Consider the following 18538-nt stretch of genomic DNA (forward strand, 5'->3'; position numbering starts at 1 on the left):
TAATCTCAATCGAGGTGGTAATAAGCATGGGGTTCAGTATTGGTTTGAGTAAGTTAGCTCTCTGGATGGCGACCTTCTATTTTCTCGTCAATGGCTTAGCAGAAGGAAGAAGCATAAGAAAGTCTTCTAACAGGGCAGTCATTAAGACCATTAAGGTAAAATGACTACAATTCCTGGACACTTAAACCAGTTTGATTTCTTATATATATCTTTCTATTTTATTTATCTTGGAGGTTTTTTTATGGTTTTCTAGACTGCAAATGGAGATGTTTACGATTGTGTTGATATATACAAACAACCTGCATTTAATCATCCTCGCCTTATGAATCATACAATCCAGGTTTGTTGTTGTCCTATAAATGTATTATACTAAAACTGTCAACTTGTTTCATTTAGCTAGGCGTTCATCACTTCATTGATTAATACTTCTAACATTTCCCTTCAATATTTGTTTGATTAGATGAAGCCTAGTGCATATATTCTGAATGGGTTCATGGAAAATAGAGAGATTCCTTCTAGCTATGAAGTTGCGGAGATAGGATTAAAGAATGGAGGGTGTCCACCAAAAACAGTTCCAATACGCAAGACTCAAATGAATAATACACTAATGATGGGCTCTACCCCAAAATTTGGTAGAAAAGTCAACAACGATGAATTCCCACACCATGTAGGCCTAGCTATCTTATTTGTATTTATTTTTGGTTTGATGCTTCCTATTTAGATTTTTGTTTGGCTTCAGGCAATTAGGGTTTGGATGAACTAACCAAAACATGATCTTTTTAGTATGCAGTCATGGTCCCACGAGCTCCGGGAACATATTATGGAACTCAAGTATTGATGAATATATGGAAGCCAAGGGTTGCAATGGACGCCCAATTCACTCTTTCTCAAATCTGGGTTAGAGGAGGACCAGAAGGGGAGACTAACCAGGTGGAATCTGGATGGATTGTAAGTCTTCAATTTCTTAAAAAATTGTTCATTCAATGACAATTACAATTAATTTGTTGGTTTTGCTTTTTTTTTTTTCCTCATTCAATTTATATATTTATTTTTCAGGTTTATCCACTTGCTAATGGTGATTATGAATCCAGATTGTTTGTACTTTGGACAGTAAGTCAGGCTAAAATATTGTTGTCCTTAATGAAGTACAATCATAGATGTGATCCATGGAATCTCAATTTTTGGTTTTTCACAACCAGATCAACGGTTGCTTATAGAACCCATATGTGAAATTAGAGACATGCATGTCCCACTACCAGGAAGGATCCATTTGATAACCCCTGAAAAATAGTTTCTTGCTTGTTGAAAAAAAAAAAAACTTGCATGGTCGAATACCATTTGATAAAACTGGTTTCTTTTAGACGAGTTTTGAAATATGAAATAATTTTGAAAATTCTATTTCAAGAAACAATGAAGCAACAACTAATAATATTGCACTGCTTATTGAAGCAAAAGTTGAGCATAGGCTAGATTTAAGTGAAAGAGTTTAGAGAGAGTATTATGGAACTTGACATTCTAATTATTATTCTATTAAAACCCTGCTGATACTGTTTTTTGCATCCAAAAGCCAGTTTTATCAAATGCTTAGAACCGGCTTTTGTTTCTAGAAACAACCAACCAAACCCTTCCTAGTGTTTTTCTAAGTAGAAACACTTGGTTGGTTACAAATGGATCATAAACCTTAAGTTTCAATTGTTTAAAAATGATACACAAGCTTAATTGCCATTTATTCACCTTTTTTGCGTTTATCTATGTGAACAATATCAGGCAGACGATTATGAACACCATTGTTACAATTTTGACTGTGAAGGTTATGTACAAGTGAGCCAAAGTAAAGCTCCTGGTATGCCATTTAATACTATATCTACTTATGGCGGAACACAATACGTACAATATCTTGCCATAATCCAAGTAAGTAAAATTCAACACTGGGTTCTTTCTTTTTCTTCCCCACATATAAATTCAACTTCGTATTTCAACACAAAGAGTTTCAATGTTGAAAAGCTTCAAAGAATTTTGTTTTTAAATTGACTAAGGAAGATGAATTAAAATGTGTTATTTGATTTATCATTATATTATCAACTTGAACTAATTTGATTTTTCTATTAATGTTCAAATACAGGATCAATTATCTAAAAATTGGTTGCTATTATGGGGACGCAACAATGAGTTGATTGGTTACTGGCCCAAGGAACTCTTCAATCACTTATCAGTAAAAGCTGATGAAATACATTGGGGTGGTGAGACTTATGGTCCAAGACCAGTTCCTGAAATGGGCAGTGCACATTTCCCTGAAGAAGGTTTTGGAAAAGCTTGTTTTATGTCCAAGGTTCTTATCGTTGATGAAAATCTGGCTCTAAGAGAGATTGATCCAAGTGAAACTCTGAGTTATAACGATGTTCCTAATTGCTATAGAGCAGTTGTTAGTCGGTCTCCAAATGATGGAACCAATGTATATTTTGGGGGTGCTGGTAATCTTTGTCCTATGTAATCTTGATATCTTGTGCTTTTTCTATATTTGAATAACATTACAAATTTTAGCAACTTTAGGGTTACATGAGTTCATAACCATCAGTATGACGGACTTTTACTATAGGTACGTAGTAGCGCTTTTCCTTCAGAGTAATGAAACAATTATTTTATGTGAACAAAAGGGTGAAGAAGAAGAAGAAGACAAGAGAATTAACGTGGTTCGGTGTTTAACCTATGTCCACGGATGAATAGCAGCAGCTGTAGTTTCCTTAATTATTAATAATGTAATTGATTTGTATATACATATGTAGAAAAGCTCTAGAGTTTTCATCAATATACAACTCTTTTATGTTCCACATGGCTAGGGTAAGTATAGGAGTTCCACTATTGTGGTATTTTATTTGAGATAGAATTCTTTGGCTTTGGATTAGGGCTGCCTTGGTCAATTGAACCAACTTGAGATGCTTTGCTTGCAAAATAAATTTTCTTATTTATCTCTTTGATTTTCTCGTGTGACTTGCTTTGGGAGAGTCCATGTAGGGCTCGATTAGGGTTTCCAACACAGGATCCTGGGATGACATGTTATATCAAATATGTCATGGTTGTAGATGTAACTCAGCAACAAAGGGATGTTGATCTAATACATCAATGTAAATATACTCAGATGGAACTCAAACTGCTTTTAGGCTCATCTAGCCAGCCAACTTCCAGTAGAGGAAACCTATTTTCCTTTTGGGGGCCTGGTGGTAATTGTCTTTGAGCAAATCCCGTTGCCATGGTTGGCTCCTTGGTTGGTTTAGGAAATAGGGATCAACATATATGTCTGGTAGGGTTGTGCTCTTATGCTTGGATAAAACATAACATGTAAACATTGCAAGGGATGGCTACTGATCTATATTTGTCAAGATTTAGTCCTTTCAAGGTTTTTGTATGATTATATTTATATTGAGAGAATGTACTTTCTTTGGGAGAGTGGCTTGTATGCGAATATGGGGGCTTATGGGAGTGTAGCTCCTATTTCAACGTGGTGCTAGATGTACTTCTAGCACAATGGCAGCAACATCCTATGTAGAGGCAGTAAGAACAATGAGGTCATGGGTTTAAAACTCCATCCGTCCACACCTCTTCCCCTCACCCCCGAGCTTCTTCTAACTGGTTCAACGATAATAATATATATATATTGGTTGGGGGTGCGGGAGAGAGAATAATTTACGTGGTTTAGTTGAATGCAACTTACGTCCACCGAAAAGAGTCTAAGATAATTTCCACTATGTGTGTACGAGTTGTGTACTTGGTCGTCTTAAGAAAGCTCATGCAGTGAGGAAAGTGTTAACAAATAAAAAGGGTTCTATGGCAAAGGAATTCAAAAAAGTAGATGCAGCTTTAAAGAAAGTATCTACAGTAAATAAAAGCCTCTCACTGGGAGAGGACAATGTTGCCATATAATTGTTACTATGAAGCTTTTCTTTGGAATATTCGTGGCATTGGTAATGCGTCTAGGGGTAGGCTATTAAACTTTTGTTAATGACTCATCAACCAGACATTTTGTGTGTCACTGAACCAAAAGTGGATGTCAGTAAGTGTCCAATTCTAATGGTTAATAGTTATCAAATATGAGTAGGAAACCAGTGAGGAAAGGTGTATTGGGGGTAACTGTTGTTGTGGGTGAGCAAGTTGGTACCTGTTAAGGTTCTAATTGCTGTATTTTTTTTTCTTTTTCTTCTTCGCTTTATAAAATGACCCTTTTAGCGAAAAAAACGAGTTGTGAACTTGGCTTTTGTAGAGGATTATAGTTCTTGTTCATCAGGCATATAGGTCTTTGGTTATCATGTGGAGTCCTTGTGTTACAAGTTTTTGATAGAGTTTTGGGTTTACATGAGAATAAGAGTTTGAGATTACATAAAGTATCACCTAGGGTTCTATAGGAATTGTAATCCACTTCAAAATCGACTTTAGAAATGTTAGAGTTCTTGTGAGTATCATCTGTGGAATCCTTCTTGAGTATAGCAGTAGGAGTTTGAGTCATTTTAGGCTTTTAAGAAGGAATCCTAGCTGCATAAGTTTGACAATCTGTGGCAGCTAGGGATTGGGATGTTTTGCCAAAAATATCCTCAATATATATATAGGGTTTCTCTCTTCTTCTTTTTTTTTTTCCTGGCTAAAAGTCATTTTTTATTAAAATAGCAAAAATATAATTACAACTTTACATTATCTACATCGTGTTAGGGAACCATAGTCACTTATCTCGCATTAGCAATTGCATCCCATATACCCAAACTCACCGGAACCTTGTAGAGAATACCATACACAGTTACAAAAGATCATGACTTAAAAATCAAACCGAAATCTTGGTTTCCCAGCAATGTCCCAACTCAGATGTTGCTGAATTAGTGCTCGCCAAGGGGCATTAACACCTGATCAGTTCCTCTCCCTTGCAGCTAGCTTTGCCTGATAATTCGCTGCTGGGTTATTTTCCCATTAACAGTGCAAAATCTTTCACTCCTAACCTTGGAAATACTGTAGGATTCCTCTCAACCTTTGCTGAATCCACGATGATGTTGGAGCAGCGCAACTGTCGCCATCAAGTCACTTTCAATCCAAACCTTCTGAAACTGCATTCGCTTCACCCATTTCAATCTAGAGATAAATGCTTCTGTTCCTGCCTCAAAATTCATTCTCACCCCCAACTCCCCAAGTAGATATGGAATGAACCTAAGATGTTGGCCTTCTCATTGCGAAAAACACTTCCAGCACTTGCATGACCTAGGTTCCCTGTTGAGGATCCATCAATATTCAATTTTACCCAAACACTGGAGGTAGCAATCCAACGAATTTCTTATGGGGAAGGGGAGTGTACAAACTTATGTGAAAGACCCTTTTTTTTTTTTTTTTTTTTTTTTTCACTTTGCTAGAAACGTGGAGAGAGAGAGAGAGAGAGAGAGAGAGAGAGAGAGAGAGAGAGAGAGAGAGAGAGAGAGAGAGAGAGAGGAGAGAGAGAGAGAGAGAGAGAGAGAGAGAGAGAGAGAGAGAGAGAGAGAGAGAGTTGACCTATGTCCATGTCCACAGGAGATTTTCAGATATTGAGAGTTGTGTACATGACTTTCTTCTATAGAAAGAGAGAGTCCTTGCTCATTAGTGTTCTAGGACTCTTGTAGTTGTGATCTTCTAGATTCCCTGAGTTACAGTATTTGATTTACAAAAAATATTGACCATGGTATTCAAGCAATTGTAATTTGTACCAAACTCTTCTTTGGGTTGGTTAGAGTCTTTGTGAGTATCAATTGTAGAAACCTTCTTGAGTGTAGTGGCTAGTGTTTAATCAGCTGTAGAACTCTTAGAAGCAACTCTAGCTATATAAGCTTGAGATGGAGTGGCGACTAGGGTTTTGGTTGAATTTTCAAAAATATCCCTAATACACTTGAATTAGCACTTGATGTCATCTTCCTTCCCTCTATTTTAACTGCTGCTGCTCAAGATCATGTACTTGGCGAAGCACTATATAGGTCGTTCAATGAAGCATGGACATTATTAATTAGTTTCTATCATTGTTTTTCATAATTATGGAAGTTCCTGCGATTCCAATACGTTTAGGAATATGATTTTTTGGAGATCCTCTCCAAAGAATCATGGTTTTTTGGAGATCCTCTCCAAAGAATCATGGTTTTTGTGTTAAAAAAAAATCAAAAGAATTGAGTGATTTGTTGAATAATTACCGCCCCCCAAAATTTTTTTTTGGGGTCAAATAATCAGATTTTGAGAACCAAACGGTGCTTAGCTACAGAACCATTGTGGCTTTTTTATTATTTTTTTTTTGCTAGAAGTTCATTTATATCAATACAGCAAAAGAAAAAATTTCAATATTTACACATGCCAGGGAACCATGATAACTCATCACACAACTGCAATTGCACCCGATACACCCTAATTCATTGGAACCCTCTAGTGGATACATCGCACACTAGATAATTGTGGTTATAAAATAATCATACTCTAAAGAATGATGCAGATCAAAAGCAGCCTAAATAATTCTAGATCTCAAAATTAAACCAATTAATAAATAGAGCAAATTGCACAGGCACCCCAAAATAGATGTCAAAAAGCACTGACACCCCACTTTATGTTTGAAAAACACATGAGTCCTATTCAGGAGCACCAGAAGCCGAGGGAAGGGAAGGGGCGAACCCCCCAGAGACAAACGGAGACACCGGGAGCCGGGGAACAGGCGGAAAGAGAGCCAGGAACCATCATAGAACAAAAGAGCAAGAGGGAGAGAAAAAAGGAAACCGGAGACACGAGGAGGGAAAAGAAAAGGGGAAAAAGAAGAACGAGATACAGGACGGGGGAGAGAGAAAAAAGGGAACGGAGGAGGACAGGAGGAAAAGAGAAAAAAGAAAAAAGAAAAAAAAAAAAAAGAAAGAAAAAAGGGAAAAGGGGGAAAGGAAAAGGAAAAAAAAGAAAGGGGGGAGGGAGGGGAAGGGGAAAAAAAAGAAAAAAAGAGAAGGATAAAGAAAAAAAAAGAGGAGAAGAGAAGAAGGGGGGAGCGGGGGCCCCGGGGGGAGAGGGGGAGGGGGAAGGCGGGGGGACACGGGAGGGGAGGGAGGGAAGGAGGGGAGGAGAAAAAAGAGGAGCAAAGAAAACGGGGAGGGCAAGGGAACAGGGAGCAAAGGAGGACAAAGAGGCCCACCGAGAAAAGAGGGTACAAAACAAAGGGAAGAAGAAAGAGGAAGGAAAGAAGAGCAAGAGAGGGGGGGGAAGGGGAGAGAGAAGGGAGGAGGAGGGAGGAGACGGGAGGAGAGGGAAGGGGGGAGGAGGGGCAGGGGGGGAAGGGAGGAGAGGGGGACGGGGGGGACGAGGGGGGGGGGGAGGAGGGGGAGAGGGGCCAAGGGGAGGGGAACCAGGAAAGAACGGGGAGAAGGGCAAGAGACAGGGGAAAGGGGAGGAGAAGGGAGGAAAGGAGGAAAGAAGGAAAGAAGGAAGAGGGAAAAAAAAAAAGGGAAAAGAAAGAGAAAGAGGGGAGGGGAAGGGCCCAAGAGGAGACCACCCCAGAGGGAAGGAGGGGAGAAGAAGAGAAAGGGAAGGGAAAGGGGGGAGGGAGAGAAAGAAAAGGAGGAGGAGGGAAAGGGGAGGGAAGAAAGACACGGAAAAGGGCGGGAGGATGAGGGGGAGGAAGAAGGGGAAAGAGAAGGCCCAAAAAGAAGGGGGAGGGAGGCAGAAACGGGAAGGACAAAGAAGAAGGACAGGAAAAAGCAGCCACAAAGGGAGGGGAAAACAACAAAGGGGAAGGGGGGGGGGGAGGGGGAGGGAAAGAGGAAAAGGGAGGAGGAAGAAGGGGCCGGACAGGAGGGGGGGGAGGGGGATAAGAAGAAAAAAAAAAAGGAGAGAGAAAGCAGAAAGAGGGAAAAGAGAAAGGGGGGAGAAAAAAGAGAGGAGAGGGAGGGGGAAAGACCAAGAAAGGCGGAGGGGACCCCGAGGGGACAAGCCCAGAGCATCCCGAGGAGAAGGAGCAAAAGGGAAAACCCAGGGACAGGGAGAAGGGAGAGGAGCGGACCAAGGGGGAAGAAAAGGGGGATAGAGACGAGTCGAGACGGGGCGAGAAGTAGGAGGACGGAGTGGACAAAAGCAATAGGGAAAAACCAAGACAAAAGCAACAAGGGGGAAAAACAGGAGCGAAGGGAAAGAGGGAGGGGAGAGGCCAAAGCCACAAGAGGGAGACAGGGAACAAGAAGGAGGAAAGAAAAAAGAAAAACAAACAAGAGAAGAGACAAAGAGAGAGCATTGGGCAGGGAGGGGGAGGGGGAGAAAAGGACGGGAGATACAAAGAGATCCAGGGCAGGAAAAGGAGGAGAGAACAAGGGAAAGGGGAAGGGGAAGGAAAGATCAAACAGAAGAGGGGGGAGCGGACGGGGAGGAGAGGAGGAGACAGCAGACCACCGGAGGAGGAAGGGGGAAGGGGAAAGAGAACACAAAAGGGGAAGGGAAAGGGGAGGAGCGGAAGAAAGGAAACACAAGAGAAAGAGGGAAGAGACCAAGATCCCACGGGGAGGGAGGGGGGAGGGAGGACCAAGGGGGAGGGGAACAGCCAGGGGGGGAAGGGGGAGAAGGCAGAAGAGGGGGGACAGGGGGGGCCAGGAGAGGGGAGAGGCACGGGAGGAGGAGGGGGACAAACGGAACACGCCGGGGGGGGGGGGGGGGGGGGGGGGGTGGTGGGGTGGTGGTGGTGGTGGTGGTGGTGGTGGTGGTGGTGGTGGTGGAGGAATTGGAGAGCGTATACATGTTCCACTACCGGAGACACGGAGCCCCCACCCGGATACATTGGGGAGAGTCATTTTGATCATGCCACTCGGATATGATCAGGTGGTGAGTATCGGCGTGGTCGCAATATCGATACGAGGCCGAGCCACCATCGGAGGGGCGGCCAGACTATGTTAATCCGGGATGCGGCGATTGCGCCAATGGGGTCCAGAGCGGATGAGTCCGCAGGCTCCACACCGGGTATTGGCCTACGGGAATATGGTGTCCCCTCCCTCCTCGGATGGACGGAGATATGGGAAAGTAACCCCTCTAATCCGATCATGGGAGCTAGGTGTCCCCTCCAGTCTTCGACATGGGAGCAGATGTCCCTCTCTCCACAATCGAGTCATCGACCAACAAGGGCACGATGGCAGCGAACGCCGGCCCACTCACTCCCTCAAATGGAGTTCTCACGGCGGGAAGATGACCGCATAGAAGCGTAGTGAATGATTACTAGACAATCAAATCGATGAGATGGGAGAGTAGGAAGTTGGGGGCATCAATGGAGACGACGAGTCGGAGGAAGATCCACCTAGGCACGGGGGCGAGGCCGAGAGTCAGAATATGGTGGATGACAGATTACAGATGTACAATGAATTGTAGACAAGATTGGAGAGTTAGGTTAGTTCGGGGCGCCGAAGTAAGACAGGGCGAAAGAACATTAGTTAGGTAAGTTTAATCAAAATAACACACCAATGGTTATAGCCCAAATAGGCACACATCAAATTCGGTCAAAATGACCAAAAAACCACGAAACGGGGTCGTTCTTACAAGTCTCCCGACTTTTGGCGAATTTGGCCGGGTGTCGCCGGAGCGACACGGCGACACGGGAATTGGAACTATGGTCCTATTATGTTAGGATGGTTAACTATACAATCTTAAAGACTATTATACCCTTAAAAACTTTTTTATTTGACACTCAAAGACTTCAAAATATCAAATTTACAAAGATGAACTTGTTCAAGAATGACCAAGCGTGGCCGTAACTAGGTGGTGATGGAGGCGAGGCAGCAAACAGTGGTTCGCCGGCCCTTCTGCGGAGCCAGTAGACAATCTCGCCAAAGACCAAATCAACATTCTCCTGAGGTTCACCAACGATCTGATGCAAAATGTTGGAGCCAGTCAACTGATCTCGCCTATCCTCCTTGCCGTGAACAATCAGCAGCCAGCAATCCACCTCCTCAAACCTCTCTTGCAGTTCACTCAAAACCCTCAAAAGTTCCTTAGCCATCGCTGCTCGAGGTCTTCCCGGGGTTTACCTAGGAAATGCCATTGCTAATTTTCTCTTCCACTACTCCTTAAAAGACAACTCCATGATGGTTCCTTTGGTAGGCACAACCTGTTTGTCTCATCTGTTAGATAAAGCCTTAGAGATCCAGTGTTTACATGTAAAATTTCTTTAGCTTGATTGCAGTAAACGTAAAAGAATAAAACAACTTAAAATTTCTGTTTGATTCATAAAAGTTGTTTTAATTCTATTTCATTACCTGTCAAGAGGTATATAGCAGAGAAATATTGTTCAGAGCTGCTGCTACCACCGCTGTTTAGAAAACCCTTCTTGCCTACCTTTCCTTGTTTGTTGCCAGAGTTTCCATTTTTATCATATAAGACACGCAGGCTTTATCTCAGTGGCCATGGAGGCATCTTGTTGCTCACTGCACACATAGATCCATTTAGTACATCGCCTGACCATGGCCGCAAGGTATTTTGTGTTTTTGACTCTGAGATAGATGACTACTGTCTCAGACTCTCACGGTAGATCAAATCACATTTCAGATTTGGATTAGGGTATTTTGGGAATTAAAAATATATAAACAGTGAGTTAACGGTGCTTGCAAACGGATTGGACTAAAGTGTTTAATGAAAACCCAACAGTGGGGTGTCTTTGTTTTTCAAACATAAAGTGGGGTGCCAGTGTTTTTAGGCCTTCATTTTGGGGTGCTTGTACAATTTGCTCTAATAAATATCTTATTTTAACTGAAACTTCATAGGACCAAACATATCATGACCACATCTATCCTCCAATACGAACAGTGCACAATATATTTGAGAGGATAAAACTAAAGGATGTGCTTCAACTTCAATTAGGGGAGTTCAATGAAGTCTGGGTATAAACCTCTATTTCTCCACACCTCCCCCCCTCCCTCAAATAAAAAAAAAAAAAAAAAAAAATCCCCTGTGCTTATGGGTCGCAATCCTTGTGGCTTGTCAAGAAAGAAAGAACCAAAATCCATAGTCCTTTCACTAGGTACAAATTAATGTTCATCCCTTGCTCTTTTTGGCGTGAAATAGATAATTAACAAGGAACTATTTTTCGGCTAAATTCGCTGGTTGGCGAAATGAAACCAGGGGTGAAACGATATATTGTAGATATCGCCAAGAAATCGGCCATATTTGGCAATATATCGCGATATATCGGAAAATTTAATTTAATTTAATTTAAATTTTTTTTTGTGATTTTATGTTATTTCTTGCACTTTTTAGGCGATTTCTCTCGCGATTCTATCACAATTTTACCAATTCTATCCCAATGATTCAAGACTCAAAATTTGATGTGCTAAATGTAATTAGGAGTAGAATCTACATAGAATAATTTATAAATAGGAAGACATTTTATAGCAAAATCTTCAAGATTAATGAGCAATCTTACCAACTATATTCAAGTGATCTAGTCCTCAAAAGTCAACATGCCAAATGTGGTTAGGGAAGAGTATATACATGAAATAATTTATGGAAACAATTTAAATTATGAAGGGATTTTGTAATAGAATCGTCGGTTAATCATTCCAACTATGTCCGAATGATTTAGGCCTTAGAAGGTAACACGTTAAATGTGGCTAGGCAGGAGATTTAAATGGAAATAGATAATTAATGTGGGTAAATTAAATGATGAGCTCACTAAGGTATGACCATAAATGATGTGCTCACTAAGGTATGAATTTAAGAGACTACTGGGGAGTTCAGCTTCCTCTCTTTCTCTTTCTCAGTTTTTATTGTGATGTCCTGTGTGTAATTCAATGTATCTGTGAATTGGAATGTTTCCATGTCCAGTTGATCTAATGTTGTTGATTCATAGAAACGCATCCGATTTGAATTGGCAGAATCAGAATTGGCAAACTTTTGTTTCTTTCGTGTATTAATTGAGTCTCATTTAATTTCTATCGTGGATTACGTTACAGAAGAAATAAGACAATTAAGGTATGAAGCAAGAATAACATCATTTGATTTCTTTCTCAAAAAGTCTTTTTGGTTGTTGTTCATGTCAAGTGAATCTATATATAGATTGAAGCTTTGGACAAAGTGAAGCAATCTTCTGTCCTCACTAATTTGAGGCTTTTGTTTTAATCTCAATCGAGGTGGTAAGAAGCATGGCGTCCAGTATTGGCTTGAGTGAGTTAGCTCTTTGGATGGCGACCTTCTATTTTCTCGTCAATGGCTTCGCAGAAGGAAAAAGCATAAAAAATGAGCAAGATTTGCAAATGAAAGCCTCTAGAAAGTCTCCTAACAGGGCAGTCATTAAGACCATTAAGGTGAAATTAATGACTACAATTCCTGCACACTTAACCAGTTTGATTGCTTATATCTTTCTATTTTATTTATCTTGGAGGTGTTTTATGGTTTTCTAGACTGCAAATGGAGATGTTTACGATTGTGTTGATATATACAAACAACCTGCATTTAATCATCCTCGCCTTATGAATCATACAATCCAGGTTTGTTGTTGTCCTATAAATGTATTATTACTAAAATTTTCAACTTGTTTCATTTAGCTAGGCGTTCATTGATTAATACTTCTAACATATTTGTTGGATTAGATGAAGCCTAGTGCATATATTCTGAATGGGTTCATGGAAAATAGAGAGATTCCTTCTAGCTATGAAGTTGCGGAGATAGGATTAAAGGATGGAGGATGTCCACCAAAAACAGTTCCAATAATACGCAAGACTCAAATGAATGATACTAAAATGATGGGCTCTACCCCAAAATTTGGTGGAAAAGTCAACAATGATGAATTCCCACACCATGTAGGCCTAGCTATCTTATTTGTATTTATTTTTGGTTTGATGCTTCCTGTTTAGATTTGTTTGGCTTCATCAGGCAATTAGGGTTTTGATGAACTAATCAAAATTTGATCTTTTTAGTATGCAGTCATGGTCCCACGAGCTCCGGGAACATATTATGGAACTCAAGTATTGATGAGTATATGGAAGCCAAGGGTTGCAATGAATGCCCAATTCACTCTTTCTCAAATTTGGGTTAGAGGAGGACCAGAAGGGGAGACTAACCAGGTGGAAGCTGGTTGGATTGTAAGTCTTCAATTTCTTAAAAAATTATTCATTCAATGACAATTATAATTAATTTGTTGGTTCTTCTTTTCTTTTTTCTTGTTTTTTTCTCATTCAATTTATATATTTATTTTTCAGGTTTATCCACTTGCTAATGGTGATTATGAATCCAGACTGTTTGTACTTTGGACAGTAAGTCAGGCTAAAATATTGTTGTCCTTAATGAAGTACACTCATAGATGTGATCCATGGAATCTCAATCTTTGGTTTTTTACAATCAGATCAATGGTTGCATATAGAACCCATATATGAAATTAGAGACATGCATGTCCCACTACCAGGAAGAATCCATTTGATAACCCCTGAAAAATAGTTTCTAGTGTTTCTTGCTTGTTGAAAAAAAAAAAAAAAAAAAAAACTTGCATGGTTGAATACCATTTGATAAAACTGGTTTCTTTCAGACGAGTTTTGAAATATGAAATAAAATTTTTAAAATTCTATTTCAAGGAACAATGATGCAATAACTAATAGATATTGCACTATTTATTGAAGCAAAAGTTGAGCATAGGCTAGATTTAAGTGAAAGAGTTTAGAGAGAGTATTATGAAACTTGACATTCTAGATATTATTCTACTGAAACCCTGCTGATACTGTTTTTTGCATCAAAAAGCCAGTTTTATCAAATGCTTAGAACTGGCTTTTGTTTCTAGAAACAACCAACCAAAACCCTTCCTTGTGTTTTTCTAAGTAGAAACACTTGCATGGTTGGTTACAAATGGATCATAAACCTTTAGTTTCAATTGTTTAAAAACGATACACAAGCTTAATTACCATTTATTCACCTTTTTTGCGTTTGTCTATGTGAACAATATCAGGCAGACGATTATGAACACCATTGTTACAATTTTGACTGTGAAGGTTATGTACAAGTGAGCCAAAGTATAGCTCCTGGTATGCCATTTAATACTATATCTACTTATGGTGGACCACAATACGTACAATATCTTGCCATAATCCAAGTAAGTAAAATTCAACACTAGGTTCTTTCTTTTTCTTCTCCACATATAAATTCAACTTCGTATTTCAACACAAAGAGTTTCAATGTTGAAAAGTCGGAAATTTGTTTTTAAATTGACTAAGGAAGATGAATTAAAATGTGTTATTCGATTTATCATTATATTATCAACTTGAACTAATTTGATTCTTCTATTAATGTTCAAATACAGGATCAATTATCTAAAAATTGGTTGCTAATATGGGGACGCAACAATGAGTTGATTGGTTACTGGCCCAAGGAACTCTTCAATCACTTATCAGTAAAAGCTGATGAAATACATTGGGGTGGTGAGACTTATGGTCCAAGACCAGTTCCTGAAATGGGCAGTGCACATTTCCCTGAAGAAGGTTTTGGAAAAGCTTGTTTTATGTCCAAGGTTCTTATTGTTGATGAAAATCTGGCTCTAAGAGAGATTGATCCAAGTGAAACTCTGAGTTATAATGATGTTCCTAATTGCTATAGAGCAGTTGTTAGTCGGTCTCCAAATGATGGAACCAATGTCTATTTCGGGGGTCCTGGTAATCTTTGTCCTATGTAATCTTGATATCTTGTGCTTTTTCTATATTTGAATAACATTACAAATTTTAGCAACTTTAGGGTTACATGAGTTCATAACCATCTGTATGACGGACTTTTACTATAGGTACGTAGTAGCACTTTTCCTTCAGAGTAATGAAACAATTATTTTATGTGAACAAAAGGGTGAAGAAGAAGAAGAAGACAAGAGAATTAACGTGGTTCGGTGTTTAACCTATGTCCATGGATGAATAGCAGCATCTGTAGTTTCCTTAATTATTGATAATGTAATTGATTTGTATATACATATGTAGAAAAGCTCTAGAGTTTTCATCAATATACAACTCTTTTACGTCCACATGGCTAGGGTAAGTATAGGAGTTCCACTATTGTGGTATTTTATTTGAGATGGAATTCTTTGGCTTTGGATAAGGGCTGCCTTGGTCAATTGAACCAACTTGAGATGCTTTGCTTGCAAAATAAATTTCCTTATTTATCTCATTGATTTTCTCGTGTGACTTGCTGTGGGAGAGTCCATGTAGGGCTCGTTTAGGGTTTCCAACACAGGATCCTGGGAGGACATGTTATATCAACTATGTCATGGTTGTAGATGTAACTCAGCAACAAAGGGATGTTGATCTAATACGTCAATGTACATATACTCAGATGGAACTCAAACTGCTTTCAGGCTCATCTAGCCGGCCAACTTCCAGTAGAAGAAACCTATTTTCCTTTTGGGGGCCTGGTGGTAGTTGTCTTTGAGCAAATCCCGTTGCCGTGGTTGGCTCCTTGGTTGGTTTAGGAAATAGGGATCAACATATATGTCTGGTAGGGTTGTACTCTTCTGCTTGGATAAAACATGACATGTAAACTTTGCAAGGGATGACTACTGATCTATATTTTTCAAGAATTAGTCCTTTCAAGATTTTTGTATGATTATATTTATATTGAGAGAATGTTCTTTGTTTGGGAGAGTGGCTCGAATATGGGGGCCTATGGGAGTGTAGCTCCTATTTCAATGTGGTGCTAGATGTACTTCTAGAACAATGGCAGCAACATCCTATGTGGAGGTAGTAAAAACAATGAGATCATGGGTTTAAAACTCCATCCGTCCACACCTCTTCCCCTCACCCTTGAGCTTCTTCTAACTGGTTCTTGTTTTATTTTTCTGTCTTTTCTTTCTGTGCGCCCTTTTTTTTCACTTGGAGAAAGCAACGAGGTAGTCATATCTTGCAGCGTAAGTAAAGAGTAACCTTTGTGAGATTAAGTTTTATTGAATTTCAATACTTAGGGTTTCCAAATGGCCACTGATCCACTCGGTCAAGCATCTGTCAACAGTGGGAATAAATAGGAATTGTAAAAGGAAAAATCTGTTTTCCTTACTGAAAGCCACCAACGAAGTGGAGAAGAAAATAAATGAAAAGAAGACAAAGGAAGAACAGAGGAAATTGAAACCGATTGAGAAGGAAAAGGAAGAAATAGTGAACGAATAGAGGAAAAAAATAAAGAGTCGTAAACCTTCGAGCGAGATTTGAGCATACTTCGTTTCTTTCTCTTTGAACCTTTAACCGTTCAGCTAACCTTTTCACACGTCGTTCAGTTGGGGGTGCAGGAGAGAGAGCATAATTTACGTGGTTTAGTTGAATGCAACTTACGTCCACCGGAGAGTCTAAGATAATTTCAGCTATGTGTGTACGAGTTGTGTACTTGGTCGTCCTAAAAAGGCTCATGTAGTGAGGAAAGAGTTAACAAATAAAAAGGGTTCTATGGCAAAGGAGTTCAAAAAAGTAGATGCAGCTTTAAAGAAAGTATCTACAGTAAATAAGAGCCTCTCACTAGGAGAGGAAAGTACTGCCATGAACCTGTTACTATAAAGCTTTTCTTTTCAAATATTCGCTGCATTGGTAATGCGTTTGAGAGGAGGCTCTTAAAATTTGGTTAATGACTCATCAACTAGACATTTTGTGTATCACTGAACCAAAAGTGGATGTTAGTAAGTGCCCAATTCTAATGGTTAATAGTTATCAAATGTGAGTAGGAATCAGTTAGGAAAGGTGTATTGGGGGCAACTGTTGTTGTGGGTGAGCGAGTTGGTTTCTCTTAAGGTTCTAATTGCTGTATTTTTTTTTTCTTTTTCTTCTTCACTTTATAAAATGACCCTTTTGGCTCCTTGGTCTTTGTAATCAGGGTGTCTAGGTGGCGGTTTGCCCCTTCTTTTCATGAAAATTTTCTTTTACCAAAAAAAAAAAAACAATCCAACGAATTTCTTCTGGGGAAGGGGAGTGTACAAACTTAAGTGAAAGACCCTTTATTTTTATTTTTTCACTTTGCTAGACATAAAGATCATGACAAAACAAACAGAATCTGGTCCCAAGCCCACCAGAGTGCTGAATCGTGCTCGCCAGGGGCAAACACCGAGCCCCCGAGAGAGAGAGAGAGAGAGAGAGAGAGAGAGACCAACATTTATGTGATTCGGTTGAACTCAACCAACTCCACAGGAGACTTTCAGATATTTTTCACTTTATTGAGAGTTGTGTACATGTTTCTTCTATAGAAATAGAGAGCCCTTGTTCATTAGTGTTCTAGGACTCTTGTAGTTGTGATCTTCTAAATTCCCTGAGTTACAGTATTTGATTAACAAAAAATATTGACTAGGGTATTCTAGCAATTGTAATCTGTATCAAACTCTTCTTTGGGTTGGTTAGAGTCTTTGTGAGTTCCAATTGTAGAAACCTTCTTGAGTGTAGTAGCTAGTGTTTAATCAACTGTGGAACTCTTAGAAGCAACCCTAGCTACATAAGCTTGAGATGGAGTGGCGGCTAGGGTTTTGGTTGAATTTCCAAAAATATCCCTAATACACTTGAATCAGCACCTGATGTCATTTTCCTTCCCTCTATTTTATTTGCTGCTGCTCAAGATCATGTACTTGGCGAAGCACTATATAGGTCGTTCAATGAAGCATGGACATTATTAATTATTAGTTTCTATCATTGTTTTTCATAATTATGGAATTTTCTGCGATTCCAATACGTTTAGGAATATGATTTTTTGGAGATCCTCTCCAAAGAATCATGATTTGTGTAAAAAAAAAAAAAAAATCAAAGAATTGAGTGATTTGTTGAATAATTCCACCCCCAAAATTTATTATTATTTTTTTTTTTCAAATAATCAGATTTTTGAGAACCAAACGGTGCTTAGCTACAGAACCATTGTGGCTTATTTATTATTTTTTCTCGCTAGAAGTTCATTTATATCAATACAGCAAAAGAAAAAATTTCAATATTTACACATGCCAGGGAACCTTTATAACTCATCATGCAACTGTAGTTGCACCCCATACACCCTAATTCATTGGAACCCTCTAGTGGATACATCGCAAACTAGATAATTGTGGTTATAAAAAAATCATACTCTAAAGAATGATGCAAATCAAAAGCAGCCTAAATAATTCTAGATCTCAAAATTAAACCAATTAATAAATATCTTATTCTAATTGAAACTCCAAACATATCATGACCAAGGAACTATTTTTTGGCGAATTTTGCGGGTTTGGCCCCCTAGCGAAACGAAACCAGGGGGCGAAACGATATATTGCAGATATCGTCGAGAAATCGGCGATATCTGCAATATATCTCGCGATCTATCGGAAATTTTAAATTTTTTGTGTGATTTTATGTTATTTCTATCACTTTTTAGGCGATTTCTCTCGTGATTCTATCCCAATGATTCAAGATTCAAAATTTAATGTGCTAAATGTAATTAGGAGGAGAATCTACATAGAATAATTTATAAATAAGAAAACATTTTATAGCAAAATCTTCAAGATTAATGAGCAATCTTACCAACTAGATTCAAGTGATCTAGTTCTCAAAAGTCAACATGCCAAATGTGGTTAGGGAAGAATATATACATGAAA

General features: G+C 39.2%; 2 protein-coding genes across 2 annotated transcripts; both read left to right on the top strand.

Moving 5' to 3' along the window:
• The first annotated feature begins 26 nt into the window (after positions 1-26).
• On the top strand, positions 27-2491 carry LOC149000126 (protein neprosin-like). The gene is made up of 7 exons (XM_089139122.1): positions 27-155; positions 254-340; positions 461-667; positions 784-948; positions 1057-1110; positions 1768-1911; positions 2123-2491. The coding sequence occupies exons 1-7, from the start codon at positions 27-29 to the stop codon at positions 2489-2491; spliced, it is 1155 nt and encodes a 384-aa protein (XP_088995248.1).
• Positions 2492-12131: 9640 nt separating this feature from the next.
• LOC149000127 (protein neprosin-like) lies at positions 12132-14644 on the top strand. Its single transcript, XM_089139123.1, has 7 exons — positions 12132-12293; positions 12390-12476; positions 12579-12788; positions 12906-13070; positions 13188-13241; positions 13925-14068; positions 14276-14644. The coding sequence occupies exons 1-7, from the start codon at positions 12132-12134 to the stop codon at positions 14642-14644; spliced, it is 1191 nt and encodes a 396-aa protein (XP_088995249.1).
• Positions 14645-18538: the final 3894 nt, after the last annotated feature.

The sequence above is a fragment of the Hakea prostrata genome, chromosome 11 (genome assembly GCF_041222555.1).
Source record: "Hakea prostrata isolate BN-2017 chromosome 11, UWA_Hpros_2, whole genome shotgun sequence".
Classification (NCBI taxonomy): Eukaryota; Viridiplantae; Streptophyta; class Magnoliopsida; order Proteales; family Proteaceae; genus Hakea; species Hakea prostrata.